General features: G+C 42.4%; 1 protein-coding gene across 4 annotated transcripts in view; it reads left to right on the forward strand.

The window, feature by feature from the left end:
• Window positions 1-19,817, forward strand: part of FEZ1 (fasciculation and elongation protein zeta 1) — a 493,775-nt gene that overhangs the window by 460,745 nt on the left and 13,213 nt on the right. For 2 of the 4 annotated variants that reach the window (XM_085646026.1, XM_085646028.1), the window contains one exon: window positions 18,384-18,419. The exons of the other annotated variants lie outside the window; for them this stretch is intronic. In XM_085646026.1, coding sequence (XP_085502152.1) covers window positions 18,384-18,419 — 36 coding nt within the window. The remainder of the gene's footprint in view (window positions 1-18,383; window positions 18,420-19,817) is intronic. 4 annotated transcript variants of the gene reach the window in all.

A 19,817-nucleotide genomic window follows, 5' to 3' on the forward strand; every position in this document is an offset into this window, starting at 1 on the left:
TTTTGGTCAGATGTGTGGAGGAACTGTATCTCTTTGCTGCTTTGTGAGGTTTCCTGATGCTTAAGCCTACTCCATCACGCTTATGTTGGACTTCCTTATCGCAATTATATCCTGTCATCTAGGATTAGTCACTATTTCAAATGTAGATTTTACCCACAGTTGAATATAGTGTTGAGGACCACATGCTTTCAGCTCTGAGAAGTTTGCCAGACTCCTTCACTTCTTGACAAACAGCTATGATGAACTACCTCCGCCATGAAGCATTATGCAGGTAACTTCCTGGTAATCTTCATTATCCTTAGTCTTACACATTCTTGTCACAGAGGTGATCCTCTCCTCAGTGCATGAAAGGAACCGGAATTAAGGACAAGGTCTGCCCACATCAGTTGGCCCTATAGGAGGATAAGAGGCTCTTCACCTATAGGAGGATAGCCTGGTCATAATCCTTCCTGACTTTACCAAGTCAGTTGAAGGGCAGCACTCAGGCAAGTGGCAGAGTTGTAATGACTGTGACAAGAACGAGTAGGACTAAGGATAAAGAATATTACTGGGAAGTAACCAGGGCATTATTCCTCCATCCCTCATCCTCATCCCAGCCATTACTTTTGAGAAATACCAACACTACGCTGCCCTTCAAAAACTGAAATCATTCATGTAAAGCTACAGACACTAATCATGCTACTCACATCATTAACTAATGCATCCAGACTTCATAGTACATGTGGAATTCATAGCCCTCTGACCAAAGGAACATCCTATAGACCCCAAACCTTGAATCCAGTAATGTTTAACAAAAGAGTGAGAAGAAGGCCAGGTGGCCACTTGACAGACCTCCGACAATGGGAACTTTTGTACCTCAGCCCTTTTAGAAGATGCCCCATGGATAATCACTGAAAGCAAAGTGTCAGACATGCAAACTGTCAAGTGAATCTACCTACTGATAGAAACATTAGATGCCTTCTGGCCCTGCCCGCTACCTCCAAACATTACAAATAAACAGTTGGAGTTCCTAAAACGTCTAGACACCCAAGTAGATAAACACTGTCTTTTTAACATCAAGCAAGTGGCACGGCTCCTTCTTTGGAAGAAGACAAGACATAGTAAAAACCCAGGGAGCATAATCTGATCCCTTTGGGCCTCTAAATAAGAAAAATTCTAAACAATACCATAGTCTCCAATACTATCTTCCTAATCTAACTCGCCTCTGAGAAGTCCATTTGTCACCAGTGATGTTCTTTAGGAGGTAAGAAAATAGGAGCCTTCTATATAGTGCCTTTTTTTCTATGTTTCTCCATCATTCAACCGTTTTCAGCAATTCAACACACCCACTTACTCAATTACTTGGTCTGCACATCTCTGTTAATACCCAACAGATTTGCACTGGCAGAGGCGAAAGGAACTGAAAGTTTGTGTGTGTGTGGAAACCTCTTGCTTCTTACTTCCAGCGCATACATGCCATCAACAACAGTGGAGTAAGTCTTCACCGTCATCCTGCGCTTCCCCACTAATGAAGGCTCAAACATCGCAATCGCTTACCTTCACAGCTGGTAAGCAAATTCCTCTACTCGCCAGTGCTTCTTTACCTAATGACCAGATTACTCCTGTGAGACAATCGATCTAAAAGAGAATGGGGACATTTATTTCCTCCCGATCGTCTGAAATGTGTTGCACGGCACTCTACCCCTGTGTTCGGCACAAGAAGATCCTGGTCGCTTTGCTGAACAATTAAGGCCAACAGGGATCTAATGTTCTTGTCCTTTTCTCATTAATAAGGCAGGAGAAATAACAGGAAGGATTATTGGGTAGGCTGTACTCTTATATAGTGCATAATAGGGTGGCCAGAAACCACCTTTTCTTCCTGTTTTTTATCTCCTTTCCTGAGGTGGGGATCCCCACAAAAGTAGTACAAGGATGATCGATGAAGGGTTAGTGATGATTAGCAACCATTTTTAATGCCTATTTAACTCACTCAATGACTAAGGCAAATAATTATACCAATAATGGCTCCTCTTTGTGAAACTGCTGTCTTATCTGATCAAACAAGTGTCAATTTTTCAGGGTAGAAGCAGGGTGTGAAAAAACAGGAAAGGAAAAAAAGCATGAGCACAGACATGAGGAAAAGTGGGGTTGCATGTCACAGAGAAGTGTTGCTGACTGGAACACAATTTCAACTTCTTTCCTGCAAAGTCTCAGCCGGTTCTATCTTCACCTTCTCAGGCTTATGATTCTGGGGTATATATTACTGTGTCTATCTATACTTCTCAGTGTCTGTCTTCTCCTGGTTGTTGGGTGGTTCACATTGTAAAAACCCAGTATATCCATCCAATCTTTCTTCACTTGCTATTTTCAGTGAGATACCCACATTTTTTTTCGATAATGTAAAATTGGTCAGGCAGTAAGATGTAATTTCTTTATGTTATGTTGGCTTCTATCCTCGTCTTGTAAAGTCTCTTCTATCTTAAAGTTTGGTCATGAAAATAATATAGTTGAGAGCCAACGTTCCCTGTATGAAAGCCTTTCTTCAGTTTACATATCACAGTTGGGTTGTGAAGTCTCTGGCCACTTGTAATAACAAATTGACGTAACTACTTAACAGTAATAACGTATTAGATGTGAGTTATGATGACATGATGCCTGCTTCCAGCAGCCTAGGATAAAGGATGGACACATAACTTAATTACAGCTGAAGTATCAACCACGAAAAGGAGCATTGGTTTTTCATTCTTCTAATCTGAACAGTGAATAGCAGCAAGGATACATTACAGAAAAGACAGAATCTCTCTGCATGTTGCTTCTCATTCTGGGCTTCATTTTTTGTAGTGATTTGAATATTGTTTTGTGCATTTATTTATGTCTACAACCATAACATAACCATATGAAAAAGCAAGACAACCAAGGATCTAAGCAGTTTGTGGGAAGCATGATGGTGTGGCCATGTATTATATAGACAAAATACCCTCTGCCATACATTAAAAGAATATTGCAAATTATACAAATTAACAAAAAGGGGACAAAGGCCAGCCTCAAACTATAGGCCTATAAGACTTATGGATAACCTCCAAAAGGTTTTTGCTAGTCATGTCCTCAATATGTTAGAGGGTTGGGTACTGCAAAATGTACACTGACACCATAAAGTGGGTTCTAGAAATATAATAGGCACAGTAGATCAGGTTTTTTGTTTGACATTAATTCTCTGGAATTATACTTAATTAAACAATGACCATTTATGCATTACCCCGAGCCACACACACCAGGGCATGTCCTACCTTATACCACAACCTAGCAGAGGCAGGCTTGGATAGTTAAGCAAGAAAATATCTACTTTCTAAAAGTGGTATTTTTAAACACAGAATGTTAAAACCAACTTCACTAAAAGATGTATTTTATCATTCTGAGTTCAAGCATACTAAACTCGAATTTCTACCTAGTTCCCCGAGTCAGTTAGGATTATAAGATGTAATAATCAAACTGCCCAGTCTGGCCTATGGGGAACAGATAGCCTTGCAATAGTTAAAAAACGAAAATGTCTGGAATTCACTATTAGGACATGCCACACACACCAGGGCATGTCCTACCTTATACTTACAATGCACCCTGCCCTTGGGCCTACCATAGGGGGTGTCTGATATGAAGAAAAGGGAAAGTTTAGGGACTGGCAAGTGTGTGCACTTGGTCAGTTAACATGGCAGTCAGAGACTGCACACAGGCTCTGCAGTGGCAGGCCTGAGACACTTTACAAGCTGCTTCTGTGGGTGGCACAACCAGTGCTGCAAGCCCACCAGCAACATTTGACTTACATGCCCTGGGCATACATGGTGCACTGTACTAGGGTCTGACAAGTAAATCAAATAACCCAATCATGGAGTCACTAATTAATACATCAATTTACACAAGAGATCATATGCACTTTAGCACTGATCAGCAATGGTAAAGTGCCCAGAGTCATAAAACCAACGAAAACAGGACAGACAAAATACAGGAGGAAGGCAAGAAGTTCAGGGATGACCCTGCAAAAAGGGCCAAGTCCAACACCTTATCTCCTGCATATAATCTTCTTTTAATTGAATTACTTGTAAAACAAACATGCAAAACACATCACCAATAGGTTGCCACTAGACAGACACATATTAAACAATAAGAAAGTAATTTTTTAAAAAAAGTGTTTTTGGTCAGATGTGTGGAGGAACTGTATCTCTTTGCTGCTTTGTGAGGTTTCCTGATGCTTAAGCCTACTCCATCACGCTTATGTTGGACTTCCTTATCGCAATTATATCTTGTCATCTAGGATTAGTCACTATTTCAAATGTAGATTTTACCCACAGTAGAATATAGTGCTGAGGACCACATGCTTTCAGCTCTGAAAAGTTTGCCAGACTCCTTCACTTCTTGACAAACAGCTATGATGAACTACCTCTGCCAAGAAGCATTGGTTAGGTAACTTCCTGGTAATCTTCATTATCCTTAGTCTTACACATTCTTGTCACAGAGGTCATCCTCTCCTCAGTGCATGAAAGGAACCGGAAGTAATGGCAAGGTCTGCCCACATCAGTTGGCCCTATAGGAGGATACGAGGCTCTTCACCTATAGGAGGATAGCCTGGTCATAATCCTTCCTGACTTTACCAAGTCAGTTGAAGGGCAGCACTCAGGCAAGTGGCAGAGTTATAATGACTGTGACAAGAACGAATAGGACTAAGGATAAAGAATATTACTGGGAAGTAACCAGGGCATTATTCCTCCATCTCTCATCCTCATCCCAGCCATTACTTTTGAGAAATACCAAAACTATGCTGCCCTTCAAAAACTGAAATCATTAATGTAAAGCTACAGACACTAATCATGCTACTCACATCATTAACTAATGCATCCAGACTTCAAAGTGCATGTGGAATTCATAGCCCTCTGACCAAAAGAACATCCTATGGACCCCAAACCTTGAATCCAGTAATGTTTAACAAAAGAGTGAGAAGGAGGCCAGGTGGCCACTTGACAGACCTCCGACAAAGGGAACTTTTGTACCTCAGCCCTTTTAGAAGATGCCCCATGGATAATCACTGAAAGCAAAGTGTCAGACATGCAAACTGTCAAGTGAATCTACCTACTGATAGAAACATTAGATGCCTTTCGGCCCTGCCCGCAACCTCCAAACATTACAAATAAACAGTTGGAGTTCCTAAAACGTCTAGACACCCAAGTAGATAAACACTGTCTTTTTAACATCAAGCCAGTGGCACGGCTCCTCCTTTGGAAGAAGGCAAGACATAGTAAAAACCCAGCGAGCATAATCTTCTGATCCCTTTGGGCCATAAAAGTCGCCTTAGAAATGAAAGCAGGGTTAGATTTCAACAAAATTCCATCATCAAAAACCTTGATAAAGGGAGGTTTACTCAGCAGTTCCCCAAGGTCACCAATCCTCCGGGCAAAAGTGATTGCAACAAGAAGTGCCACCTTCATGGTAAAATATTTTAACTCCACTCATTTCAATTGTTCGAAAGGGAATCCCTGAAGCAATCTTAACCCCAAAGGCAGAGAAGGCTGCCCCACACATCTGGAGACAGAAAACACCGTGAGAACGCTAAAAACAAAAGTGGCACTGCTGTGAATATTGCAAGAATTTGGGCGACATAGAAGAGAGCGCACTTTGGTGAGCACGGGCACATTGCTCCACAGGGAGATCTAGCATGTCAATGAAGCGCCATGCAACCCCCCCCCCCCCCCACCCCTAACTGTTGGACTAGCACTTGGCCATGGATTGGTGTTCCAAACTAGGGGAGCCCATTTACTGGGCATGGGGTTGTTGCATAGGCATTCCAAGGTAAGGGACCGGTCCTGGACTTACTCCGGACTAAGCAACGCTGCCTTTACTGGGTGAGGGGGAAGTCCTTGTACCTATGAATTCATATTGGAGACCTGGGGTGGAAGCCGGAAAGGGATGTGCATGTTTGTATTCCTGTTATTGCTAAATAATAATAAAACTTAGTCATAAAACAAACAGAACTCTAAAAACAAGATCTTCTTCCTGGCCTCAGCCCATACTCTCTCTGGAACGAATGAGCTTTAACAGTTTCAAGTGCCACATTTTTATCAATACCTGTGTACAGAAACTGAAGAATGGTAGAGATATCGCAGTTAATAACAGACATGTAAAGTTTTAATAAGAATATAATTCCGGTGTTTAGTGCTTAGAGCTAGTTTTAATTCATGCAAAGCCCGAGTACAACTTTTGTCAAACCAGCCTATGCTTACTAACTTTTTACGGCTGCTTCTTTTGGTAAATAGGCTTTCTATTTTTTCACTTATCCTAAGAAAGCGAATAAAAATGGTATTAAAATCAACTTCTTCTCTGAGACAGTGATCTATCTCCGTGCTACATTTCCTTACCACCTCATTATGCATTTTCTGTGGATCAATCCCAGCCCATTTAATTCTCAAGCCGTTTGGTCTTAATGCTTCAATATTATTAACGCAGTCAGGTTCCGCTATATGTTTATTCCCCCAGCACAATAGCGAAATGGATATACTATTGTGATCACTTAACGCTTGCCCATTGACCCATAAAATCGAGTAGTCAGTGTTACTAGAAATCAGAATATGATCGATGTACGTGTTGGCGTTCCTCCCTGTGAAAGTTGGGCAGTTTATATTGTCCTTATTCTTAGAACAGCTTAGTAATTCTAAATCTAACTTTGCTATCATTCTGTTCAAAGCTGTACCATAGCTTCAGTGGGGGAAATATAAATGGTCAACCACTTCGTCTTTACCAGTCTCCCTCCTAAAGCCGCATGTATTACTCGTAGCTAATGGACACATACTAATATTAAAATCACCTGCCCAAAGGAGGATGGTCTGCTAACGTGATGACGCCAGGATCCTTTCTATTTCATCAATAAGTGGGACTAAGATTTTTCCTCTGTTGTTATTAAAAACATTGTTGTAATAATTGACTAGTAATAAAGCTTTACCATTAATAAATTCTAAGCGTAGCACCTGACTATAAAGATCCACTGAGGTACAACTTCTAATTTTACAATTGGCCAGTTTATTTGATATTAACAAAGAAAGGCCACCCTTGGCCCTACCGGCTGAAGAATTAACGGCATTTAGCCAATGAGAAGTATAGCCCTCTATGAAAATGGGCTCCTTGCACCAGGTTTCCTGAAGGCAGATAATATTGTGTCCTGCATTAATGAAGCCCCCCCCAGAATGGTGTATCCAATTTTCTATGAAGGCCTGCTATATTCCAAGTAACTACACTGTATCCAGTAATTATGCCCGTATTAACAACCACAGGTTCAATATTGTTGGGAAATGTTGGTATTTCTACATGGGGAATCAAATGCTGAGTTTTCAAATTAGTTAATGGTAGTTTCACTCCCACTCTCTTTGTTACAGAGGCTCCATCATCCTCACAAATATTAAATGCACTAGAATTAAACAATCCAGTTATACCTTTAGGTGGAACATAAGGGAGCCGGGTATCGTGTCCCAATTGTTCTTCGCATACATCCAATGGAACAACCTTCGTTACCCCTATGCTAATATTGGTCTTATTCATACCCGTTAGCAAATTAAGTCAATCATTATCCTCTAATGATTCTAAAACATGGAATCTATTATAAGTCGGTATTGCAAAGTCAGGACGAGACCTTTGCAATATTGTCAAGTTATTAGTAACATGATTGAAATTACCATAATGACCTGGTTCCAGTAAATGTCTATAAAAATACCCTAGAGGTAATAGGATTGTATTTGATTCCCGAGTTGATGGTGATGGGGCATTAATATGGGTACTTTGAGCCCATGAGCATGATTTGAAATTTATGATGATGCAGTCCCCCTCAAAATGTTTCCTTAGGGGGAACACCCATCCCACCCTTTGTGTTAGAATGATCTGATCTGCGCCCTGCATTGGAAAATTACAGTTGTTGGACAACCAATGTAGGGTTTTGTTTTTAAGCATATCATGATTTTCAACTTGACCGTGCTTTAATTTGGGGACATTTGCAAGTACCGCTACATAGGCGCTATATTCCGGAGGTAAATTAATGAAGGCCGGGATCTGACTAGTGTTAGTTGTCATTAAATATTTCCTTTCTTTGCTGACCTGTCCTATGGATGCATGTTTCTCAATTAACTGTGAACCCTGATTTCTAAGAATTGATATTTTTCTACCCGGGGTTGAGCGGGGATGCCCAGTCTGATCAATACATGTATGATGTTTGTCAGATAACTTTCCTAAGGAAGCGCTGCTAGGACTTAAAACCATAGTGTCAGTTGTGATTGGGGTTCCATTTTGTTCCACGTTATTACCCTCCTCTACATTATTTACCTCTATACTAGTTCTAGTTCTTATTTCTTTATTTGGCCGACAACCAGTTTGATCTAACTTCCCGCTTAATTTGTGGACCTCCCTAGCCAGATTATCCACTTTTTCATATAAGGGCCTGATCAGCTCAGTTAATTTATCAAAGACCGCTTCAAGACTGAGTGGTATATCAGAAGTTTGTTTAGCCCTTGTTCGGGTAGTGACCATGTTCCCTACTGGGATAATTTTTTTATCCCTTTTTACCTTCACATGATTCTGCCCTGTTATTTTCTTCCGTGAATTTTTTGTTTTGGGAATGGGGGGTGATAATAGAATAGAACTACTCTCCATATCAGACAGTCTAGATATGTTATGAGAATGAATAATATCATTATTATTAGAACCTTCTAGTGCGATTGGGGCCAAAACCGCTTCAGTAGTTGGGCTTGGTGATTTATTAAGATTGTCCTGGTCTGCCTGTAATACACTTGATCCCATGGACAGTCGCCTTTCGGTGCGATCGATTTCTTGCGTAAGAGCATTAACAGCTTTTACCAAATATGTATTGATCGTATTACACGCGTTTCCATCAAATACTTTAACGCGGCGTTTTGCCATGGCCAGGTAATGAACAGTAGCTCCCCCAGCCAATGGTCACCCAATATCAAAGTTTGATGGTACACAGTATTTGAAAGAATGGCCAATGTGTAAATTCGAGCTTTACACAGTTACAGTCTTCTGACCTTTCTGTCACTGTTTCTCACATGACCTTATCCATGTTTTCGTTCTGACGAGTTCGGCACTTGTAATACGGCTGACAGGATATCTGCCATGTTTGTGACAGAAAGCCTTATTTACCAGAAGACATTGAATTGTTAAGAGCATTGCCTTCCTCTTGACAGAACGGTATGGGTGAAGTGTAGATATTGGACCAGTTCCTGTATGCAGCAATGAGCACTCGATCTGGTATTTGTCCCTGATGATCTTCACCACCTAGGCATCTAACATAGATCCCTCCCATGCTGTCCTGAAGTTGTTTATCCAAACTCCTACCAAACACTCTAAGCCATCCCCTGCATAGTCAGAAATGCAGAGTGCTCGCAGGGGAAGAAAATTTGCCTCTTCCTCTTGGTTCTTAGAATTTCTGCTCTGCTGTCCCATAGCAAACGAAAAACTGTTGTTGTTGTGAGGACCTTCTTGAAGATTGTGAAAAGAGGACTTTGAAGGTTGTCTGCCCCAAGGAGCCTAAAGAATCTGTCAGCTTTTGAGAAGAGAAGAGAAAAAATGTCTCTTCTCCTTTAAACAGGCAATTTAGTTTCTTCTCAAGTTAAGCATAAAACAAATAAACACATTAAAACAGCATATAAAGTGTTGTCGACATCTGGGATGAATCATTATGCCACTCCTATGAACACAAGTCTCATCTATGCAATGCATCTTGCAATGTTGGCACCTCCGCCAAAGCTCATAAGCATCAAACAATTTGACATAAAGAAACTCCACTTTCATTTCCAAAGCTTCAAGCAAATTGAAGCAATCTTATCCCATCTCTACTGCCTTAAATATTATGGAAATTGATGATAAGGGACTGACTAGTGAAGTTCCATAAGCCCCTGCCTCGTAGACAGAAGAGCACACTCATAACATCTTTAATGTTGAGTCAATCTTATCTATCTGAACCTTGAGGATATTTTCCTACACCAAGGAGGTAAGACCAACAAGACTAGCTACCGAAGAATCCCCTGTCCCTGTTTCTGTCACTGTTTCTCACATGACCTTATCCATGTTTTCGATCTGACGAGTTCGGCACTTGTAATACGGCGGACAGGATATCTGCCATGTTTGTGACAGAATATTCCTCCCCTCAAATTCTAAACAATACCATAGTCTCTAATACTATCTTCCTAACCAAACTCACCTCTGAGAAGTCCATTTGTCACCAGTGATGTTCTTTAGGAGGTAAGAAAATAGGAGCCTTCTATATAGTGCCTTTTCTTTCTATGTTTCTCCATCATTCAACAGTTTTCAGCAATTCAACACACCCACTTACTCAATTACTTGGTCTGCCCATCTCTGTTAATACCCAACAGATTTGCACTGGCCGAGGTGAAAGGACCTGAAAGTTTGTGTGTGTGTGGAAACCTCTTGCTTCTTACTTCCAGCACATGCATGCCATCAACAACAATGGAGTCAGTCTTCACCGTCATCCTGCGCTTCCCCACTAATGAAGGCTCAAACATCGCAATCGCTTACCTTCACTGCTGGTAAGGAAATTCCTCTACTCGCCAGTGCTTCTTTACCTAATGACCAGATTATTCCTGTGAGACAATCGATCTAAAAGAGAATGGGGACATTTATTTCCTCCCGATCATCTGCATTGCGTTGCACGGCACTCTACCCCTGTGTTCGGCACAAGAAGATCCTGGGCGCTTTGCTGAAAAATTAAGGCCAACAGGGATCTAATGTTCTTGTTATGTTATGTTATGTTATAAGGAACTTGTAAAAGCGCACGGACACCAGAAGGTTTCATGGCGCTAAACTTGAGTAATGTTGGCAGCGAGAGGACCTATGCATAAGCTTGCATGAATAACCAAGTTTTGAGTGCTTTTCTGAAACCTAACAGATTGTCACAGCTCCTGATTGCTAGGGGTATAGTGTTACAGAATTTAGGGGCGAGGTAGGAGAACCTGCGGCCACCTTGACGTGTGAGCTTGAAGAGGGGGAGTTTCAGTAGATGGAGATGGGCGGAGCGCAAGTTGCGCCGAGGGGTATGTTTAGAAATCATGCCACTGATGAATTTGGGACTCCTTCAATATAGTGCTTGAATATCAGACAACCAGTCTTGAATGCTGTACGTTGGGCTATAGGGAGCCAGTGAAGTTTAGATAGCCAAGGTCTGGCAGAATGCCAGTTAGGTTGTTTAAAAATTAATCTTGCGGACTGGTTCTGCACCAGTTGGAGACGGTTAAGTAGGAACAGGGGCAGGCCAAGATAAATGGAGTTGGAAAAGTCGAGACGTGAGAGGACAAGGCGATGACAACTTGTATAAGTGCTGAGTGAGATAGCAGATGGGCGATCTTGCGAATTTTACGCAGTTGAAAGAAACATGAGGAGACCACTGCACCGACCTGGCCCTTGAGAGACAGGTCAGAGTCAATGGTAACCCCCAGACTCTTCACAGCGGATGAGGGGTTCGGGGGGCTCCTAGTTCGATAGGCCAATAATGGTGGCCCCATAGAGTCTCACTCGTCCCAGGCAGAACCAATTCAGTCTTGCCCGGGTTAAGTTTGAGATGATTGAGATCCATCCAGCGCTGGATATGAAGCATGGTGGCTTGAAATTCAGCAGCAGACTCGACGGAGTCAAGGGTGAACACTAGCTGAAGATCGTCAGCATAGTTGAAAGTAGTTACCTTTTTGTCTTTTAGTGAGTGAATCAATGGTTTAAGATATAGGTTGAAAAGGAGTGGAGACAGGCACGAGCCCTGTGGCACCCCGCAGGTGGTGGATAGCTTGGGGGCTGTAAAGGGAACGAGGCGAACCGCCTGTGTCCTGTCTTCGAGAAAGGACTTTATCCAGTTGAATGCGGGACCCTGTATGCCGGCCTGCGTGACACGGTCCAACAAGATTTTATGGTCGACCGTGTCAAAAGCGGCCGACAAATCTAGAAGCACCAGGGCCTGAGGGATGTTCTTGTCTGAGTTAGCTCTAAGGGTATCCAGTGCTGCAAGGATCACTGATTCCGTGGAGTGGGCAGGCCGAAAACCAGCTTGGCGGGGCTCTAGGTATTCTGTTTGTTCAATGAAGCAAGAGAGGCTGCCTGCAACATGGGTCTCTAAGATTTTAGCCAAGAAAGGGAGGAGAGAGATGGGGCGATAGTTCGATAGATGTAAAGGATCAGCCCCTGGCTTTTTCAGCAGAGGAACCACTATAGCGTTCTTAAAGGCTGTAGGGACCGAGCCTTGCGCCTGAGATTGATTAAGGAAGGGAAGCACATGCTGAGAGAGGTTAGCTTGTCCTTTTCTCATTAATAACACAGGAGAAATAACAGGAAGGATTATTGGGTAGGCGGTAGTCTTATATAGTGCATAATAGGGTGGCCAGAAACCACCTTTACTTCCTGTTTTTTATCTCCTGTCCTGAGGTGGGGATCCCCACAAAAGTAGTACAAGGATGATCGATGAAGGGTTAGTGATGATTTGCAACCATTTTTAATGCCTATTTAACTCACTCAATCACTAAGGCAAATAATTATACCAATAATGGCTCCCTCTTTGTGAAACTGCTGTCCCATCTGATCAAACAAGTGTCAATTTTTCAGGGTAGAAGCAGGGTGTGAAAAAACAGGAAAGGAAAAAAAGCATGAGCACAGACATGAGGAAAAGTGGGGTTGCATGTCACAGAGAAGTGTTGCTGACTGGAACACAATTTCAACTTCTTTCCTGCAAAGTCTCAGCCGGGTCTATATTACTGTGTCTATATTTCTCAGTGTGTGTCTTCTCCTGGTTGTTGGGTGGTTCACATTGTAAAAACCCAGTATATCCATCCACTCTTTCCTTACTTGCTATTTTCAGTGAGATGCCCACATTTTTTTTCGATAATGTAAAATTGGTCAGGCAGTAAGATGTAATTTCTTTATATTATGTTGGCTTCTATCCTCATCTTGTAAAGTCTCTTCTATCTTAAAGTTTGGTCATGAAAATAATATAGTTGAGAGCCAACAATCCCTGTATGAAAGGCTTTCTTCAGTTTACATATCACAGTTGGGTTGTGAAGTCTCTGGCCACTTGTAATAGCAAATTGATGTAACTACTTAACCGTAATAACATATTAGATTTGAGTTATGATGACATGATGCCTGCTTCCAGCAGCCTAGGATAAAGGATGGATACATAGCTTAATTACAGCTGAAGTATCAACCACGAAAAGGAGCATTGGTTTTTCATTCTTCTAATCTGAACAGTGAATAGCAGCAAGGATACATTTATATCAACATATTTTTTTGTGAGTGCTGTAGGTCATTACAGAAAAGACAGAATCTCTCTGCATGTTGCTTCTCATTCTGGGCTTCATTTTTGCAGTGATTTGAATATTGTTTTATGCATTTATTTATGTCTACAACCATAACATAACCATATGAAAAAGCAAGACAACCAAGGATCTAAGCAGTTTGTGGGAAGCATGATGGTGTGGCCATGTGTTATATGGACAAAATACCCTCTGTCATACATTAAAAGAATATTGCAAATTATACAAATTAACAAAAAGGGAACAAAGGCCATCCTCAAATTATAGGCCTATAAGCCTTATGGATAACCTCCAAAAGGTTTTTGCTAGTAATGTCGTCAATATGTTAGAGGGTTGGGTACTGCAAAATGTACACTGACACCATAAAGTGGGTTCTAGAAATATAATAGGCACAGTAGATCAGGTTTTTTGTTTGACATTAATTCTCTGGAATTATACTTAATTAAACGATGACCATTTATACATTACCCCTATGGACCTGAGAGCAGCATTTGATCTTGTTCCCAGGTCCCTCTTATGGGGAAAACTCAGGTCCATAGGAATTCTACCTTATATTCTTAACATAGAGAGACTCCATAAAGATAACTGCGCCGAGGTAAGATGGGGGAGTAATGGTGAACCTATTAAATGCATCCCAGTCAGGAGGGGAGTGAGACAAGGGTGTGTTCTGGCCCTAAGCTGTTCTCCCTATACATAAATTATGTAATTGATCATCTTAATGGTTGTCTTAATGATTCACCAAAGTTAAATAGGCTAGCCATACCGGTGTTAGTATTCGCCAATGACACCATTTTGATTTCCCAGACTCCCACAGGTTTGTCAAATTTATTGGCCACCTTCCAATCGTACTGAAAATCTAAAGGGTTTTAAATCAATACCTGCAAGTCCAAGATAATTACTTTGAACCCACATAAAAAATGTATAAGGGGGAAATTTGACTGGGAGATGGCACTCAATAGAGTTGGTAATTCTGAGAACTTGGGAACTAAACTTGATGATAGACTTAGCGAGCGTCCCCATCTATAGAAGAGTAAGACTCCAACCATATATAGGGTACCTACCATTTTGAAATATTTTAGGGTTGCTCGATTTAGGGCTAATTTCAACAGCTGTCAAGATATATCGGGCCAAAGACCAAACAGCAGCTCTCTACGGGACAGAATTCCGGGGGTATACTACAGTTACCCATCTAACAGTACAAGAACATTATTTTATAAGATCACTGAGTAATCTTCCCCAGAAAACCAATTAATTCCTTTATTCCAGAACATCCGCCTTAACCCGTTCCCTGTGTGCGTCGGCCGATGGCCGCCGTCAGCACTACCTGGCTAGTGCTGCGCACGTCCGTTGGCCGACGCAGCCTCACCCACTGATTAAAAGTCCTGCACTGCGGCGGAATTTGAGCTGCGGTTAACGAGTTTTGTGCCGCCCTGCAACCTCTTTTAGTCTGGATAAGATTATGGGCCACTGAGGAACTCTGTTTATGGGGAAGCCTTAAGGGGGTTACTATCTCTTATTGGAATTTCACTATAGGGGCTCAATAGGGGGGAATTATTACCATCCATGGTACCACTCCATCTACTCACAAATAGGTAAGCGGATTGTGTATCTACACTGCTCACAAAACATTCACTGTGAGGATTGAGGGACAGGCGCACACATGCGTTAAGACGAGAACCCTCACTGACCCTAAGGTGACATGCTTCATCATTGGGTTCCCTCTTGCACACTGGAACCGCAAGGTACCCAGTGTGGGCTACAACTGTCCCCAGGAGAGGAGCATAAGGTGTTTTATGTCATCCAATGTAGGGTCAAGTGAGGGACAGAGTGCAAAAATCTAAATGTGAGTTTAAAACTATCTCCTGGAGTCAATCCTTTTTTGTGTCTCCAGTGGCTAGACTAAAAATGAGATCATAGATGGCTCAGGCCACCCCCAACAGCCCCTTGTTGAGATAGCCCAAGCGTTTGACTATTATTATTACCACAAACTATATGCCCGGACAGGAACACAGCTGTGTCTGGCTCGTTCCTCAATTCAGTTCCTCTTCCCAGGCTGCCCGCATCTGCTGCTCCCCTACTCAATGAGCCTCTCTCAGCAGAGGAGGTTGGAGAAGCATTGTCCAGTATGGCCCAGGCAAAACTCCGGGCCCAGATGGCTTTCCTATGGAGTATTATACTATGTTCCAGGAGACTCTTATCCCTTACCTCCTGTCGTTATACAAAGAGGTGTGCAGTGCCGGGTTTTTCCTGCTGGAGCTAGCCTCTGCCACCATAGTCCTGATACCCAAAACGCAAGTTTTATCTACGTTGTGCGCAGCATAATGCCCTAGATCGCTCCTCAACTGCGAGGTTAAAATCTTTACCTCTGTCTTAGCTAACAGGTTCATATTCATCGCGCATGAGTTGGTGTAACCTGACCAATGCGGCTTTATGCCATCCCGGGAGCACGAGACACTGTATCCTCCAGCTTCACGTAGCCCTGGCCCACTGTCATCATTTGTCATTGAATCTAGCCTTGCTTCTTCTCGAAGGCTTTCAATACGGAGAACTGAGATTGCCTCCAGCCGGCGACTGACTCCTGCAGGCCTCAGACCAAGTTTCCAGAGCATGGTCTGGATCCTTTATTCCCACCTTACTGCCCGGGTCAGTGTCAAAGTTGTCCTCTCTGACACCTTTGTCATAGAGCGAGGGACAAGACTGGGCTGCCCCCTGTCTCCTCTCCACTTTGCCCTGACGATAGAGCCCTTGGCCCAACTTATACGCACAGACTTCCAATATATGGGTTGGGCCTGGAGCGTGGGTAACGAGGACCATATTGCACTTTATGCAGATTATGTACTACTGCTTTATCTTGCACATCCAGCGGGGAGTGGGCCAAGATGCCTCCAGTTGCTGGAATGCTTCGGAAGAGCATACGGCCTACTGATGAACCCCTCTAAATCGGTACCGATCACTCTGGCACGATCCAGAGGCTGCTTTGACTGGCAGACAACCATTCTGCTTTGCTAGCTTAGTTTTACATACCTGGGGGTATGGGTCGCTCTACATCCAGAAATTCACGTGCGTCCTTAACCTCCAACTTCCATTCCAGAAGGTGAAGTTGGACCTTGTTAGCTGGCAGACCCTCACCCTCAACATCCTTGGGCGTATTGCCCGCTTCAAGATTTGATTCTCCTGCGCTTTTTGTGTCTTTCAGAACCTACCGCTCCACCTGGCTCGTACATGGTACTCCGCCCTAGACAACGCAATCAAAACCTTCCTGTGGCGGGGCTCCTGGGCATGCATAGCCCTTGTTCACAGTCAGCAGGGCCTTAAGATGGCAGCCTCGGGATGACTTATCTCCACCTCCACTATCTGCCTTCTCACCTCCTCGACCTCCATGACTGGTTCAATGGGGGATGGTCCGACCCTCAATAGCTCTTGGAGCTCTCATTGCTGGGTTACTCTCAATTGTAGGCCATGCTCTTTGGGTTCTCTGTCCCTCTTTCTCTACCCATAGTATTCGGTTGATGTTCCTTGCATGGCGTACCATGCTTCGGCATGTATGATTGGAGGCCAGACTCACGCATCAGACCCCGCTCTGGCACAGCACCTGGTTGAAGGAAGTAGCCTCGCTTTGTGGCTTCTACTCCTGGGATCTTATTGCTATCAGACGGCCTAGGGATGTGTGGTCCTGGACACACATGCACTTCTTTCAGGTCTTTCACTTGAACTACCACCTGACACAAAGTCAATTTTACAAATACCTCCAACTCAGGCCCGCCCTCCAGGCCCACTCCCTGCCTGCTGATACACTCCCAGAATTTATTATTTCATTGCACACTTGCCATCAACTCCCCATGGTCACTTTTAATCACCTCAGAGCCCATTGGGGGGAGCTGAATAGGACCTGTAAAGGACGCGGACTGGCAGGACACCCTGATGACCCCTCGCGAGCTCACAACCTCCTCCAGGTTACGGCTGGTTCAATCCTATTACTTGTACTTTAATTATCTCTCCCCAATTTGCCTGCACCGGGAGGGCCTGCGCTCCTCCTTCGCATGACCTCGACCAAAGTGACCTGTGAACTGTCAGAGGTGCTGGGTAGGGAAGTTCCTCTCGCCCCTCTGCTGATTCTTCTTGAAGTGTTCAATGGATCTGGGGTACAAGGGCTGAAAGGGCGTTTCTGGGGACAGCTCTCCTGGTAGCGAAAGGAGACATCGCAGCGCAGGGGCTATCCCTCAAGCCCCCTACCCTGTCAAAGTAGCGACAGGGTTTTTGAAGCAGGTGGCTGCCCCCAGAAACATGGGTGGGGTAGGGGAAGTGTTTGAGCTTCTTTAATTGCTTATGAATTTGTACTTGTGGTCATTCTTCCTTGGTAATGATACTGTCTTGCGGGAAGTTTCCGCCCTGAGTGGCATATATACTACACTCTGCTCTGTGTCATGTGCATGCCATGTATACACCTGTATTCACCTTGGCCGTATTTGCTGACTGAAAATTCCATAAAGTTTGTTATATAAAAAAAAAAAGAATGTGGCATTACAGGAAGTTCATGGCCTAGCCATGCAGGTGCATTATGGGGGACTGGATTTCCAATACAGTATGTTATTCTTTTTTTTTTTTGCAATCCATATAAGTCTGCAATGTGTTTTCATGGCAATGTTTCGTATGGTTTGGGATAGACATAGTGGCCTCTTCCATACACATTTGCTTATTCTTCTTGTCTCTTATTCTTTGAGATAGATGGTAAATCATGGCCCCATATGACATAATTCAATACAGAGATATGGGTTACCAAGTTACTCAAGGGGCTGTGGTTAGTAATAACACGAAGAGAGAAACTGCCTGTTGGGATTAATGCAACCAACAATGTATCTCCTAGTTTTTACCTGAATTGTAGGAGGTGCTGCATTCATAAGTATTTACATAGTATCAAAAATAAAAAGGGGGGCAAGATAAACTTGAAGTAATATCTGTTTTATTGTATCACTACTTACACATACATTTTACACGAGTACACTAAACCCCATTTGTATGTGGTCAACACATAACATATACATTTCTTTACAGAAACAATCATCTCAAGACCAGACTGGAAACCACAAAGTAAGAGAGGCCAATGCAATGTTCTTTAAAGTGTGTTCCAGAGAGAAACAAACATACATTGTGTTTTCGATTTGGTGCTCTTCGTTGGTGTAGTCGACGTTTCAGTCCTATTTCAACAATTTTCCAGGACCACCATCAGAACAAGACATGATGTGGGTCACAATATACGGGGTTAAAAGTTCTAATGAATAAAAATGAAAAGAACCAAATTTAACAATTCAAATGTCATCCCAATAATTTATAAACACATCTTCCTCTTATTAACAGTAATCATATCAATAACCTATATCCATATAGGCACCAGCACACATCGACATTACTGAGTAAATCACAAATTTCATAATATAATATAATTTCAATAATTATTGCAATAAAGATTGTATTTTAATGTATAGTGTCTTTGTTACTCAATTTCTATATGATGGTCTTCAATACTGAGTAACATGTCAACATTTACACAATAGAGAATCATGAACCTCGCTATTGATCAGGTCTTTTGTACCATATTACATAAAGGCACTGACACTGGTTTGAATATTGCTGCACATCATCATTTGTGCTTCTGGTGCTTTGTTTTTTTTATGGATATGAGTTTTCCATGAGCATTTGGAAGAAGGTAAGCCTGAGAAGTAGAATTCTCTTATTTCCTGGACTCTGGACTTCAAAAACGTAGAGCTTTGGATTTGTTCTCTGCTGTGGAAGCCTCTAGCCTACTAGTATGTTCTGACTCCATCCATAGAAGATGTATCTAATGTAGGGCTAGAGCGTTTGGATCGGTGCCTGATTTTAAGAATAACACACAAATAGGTAAACGTGTTTCATTTAGATTTGGTGTATTTAAATTTCCAATAGATACATTCCAAATTCTCAAACTATATTTTGGACTTGTCTACTAAAGGGCATTTACTAAACTTAATAGGATGACAGAACTGTTGGCATGTAGCAGGATTAATACCTTTGTCCCTCCCACAGAGGTACATTGCTGGACAAGAATTACAGGATGGGAAGAAGACCTTTTTACATTAAGATAGATTGATAAGGGAGTCAGGAGCTACTTCTCTTGTCCCCATATTGTTTATGAAGGGATCAAAAAAGTTTCCTTCAGAACGGTAGCATACCTGCACCATGGAGGTGATGTAGAGTTCAAACCTCACTATCAGAAAATATATTTAAATTCTGACTGTCCTTATCATCTCCTAAATCCCTGACCAGTCAACTACATCAAACACAAAAGAGAAGTCAAGAAAAATGGCATAAACTGCGTCTTCTTATATTTGTAGATCATCAATTGTAGTGTGAACTCTGAGTAGCAATTGGGAAACTGCCTTAAATTCTCCCACACATCAGATATGACTTATTCTCCTACAGCCTATCCTACAGGTTGTTTAGCAGGATCTT

This window comes from Triturus cristatus, chromosome 3_1, assembly GCF_964204655.1.
Source record: "Triturus cristatus chromosome 3_1, aTriCri1.1, whole genome shotgun sequence".
NCBI lineage: Eukaryota > Metazoa > Chordata > Amphibia > Caudata > Salamandridae > Triturus > Triturus cristatus.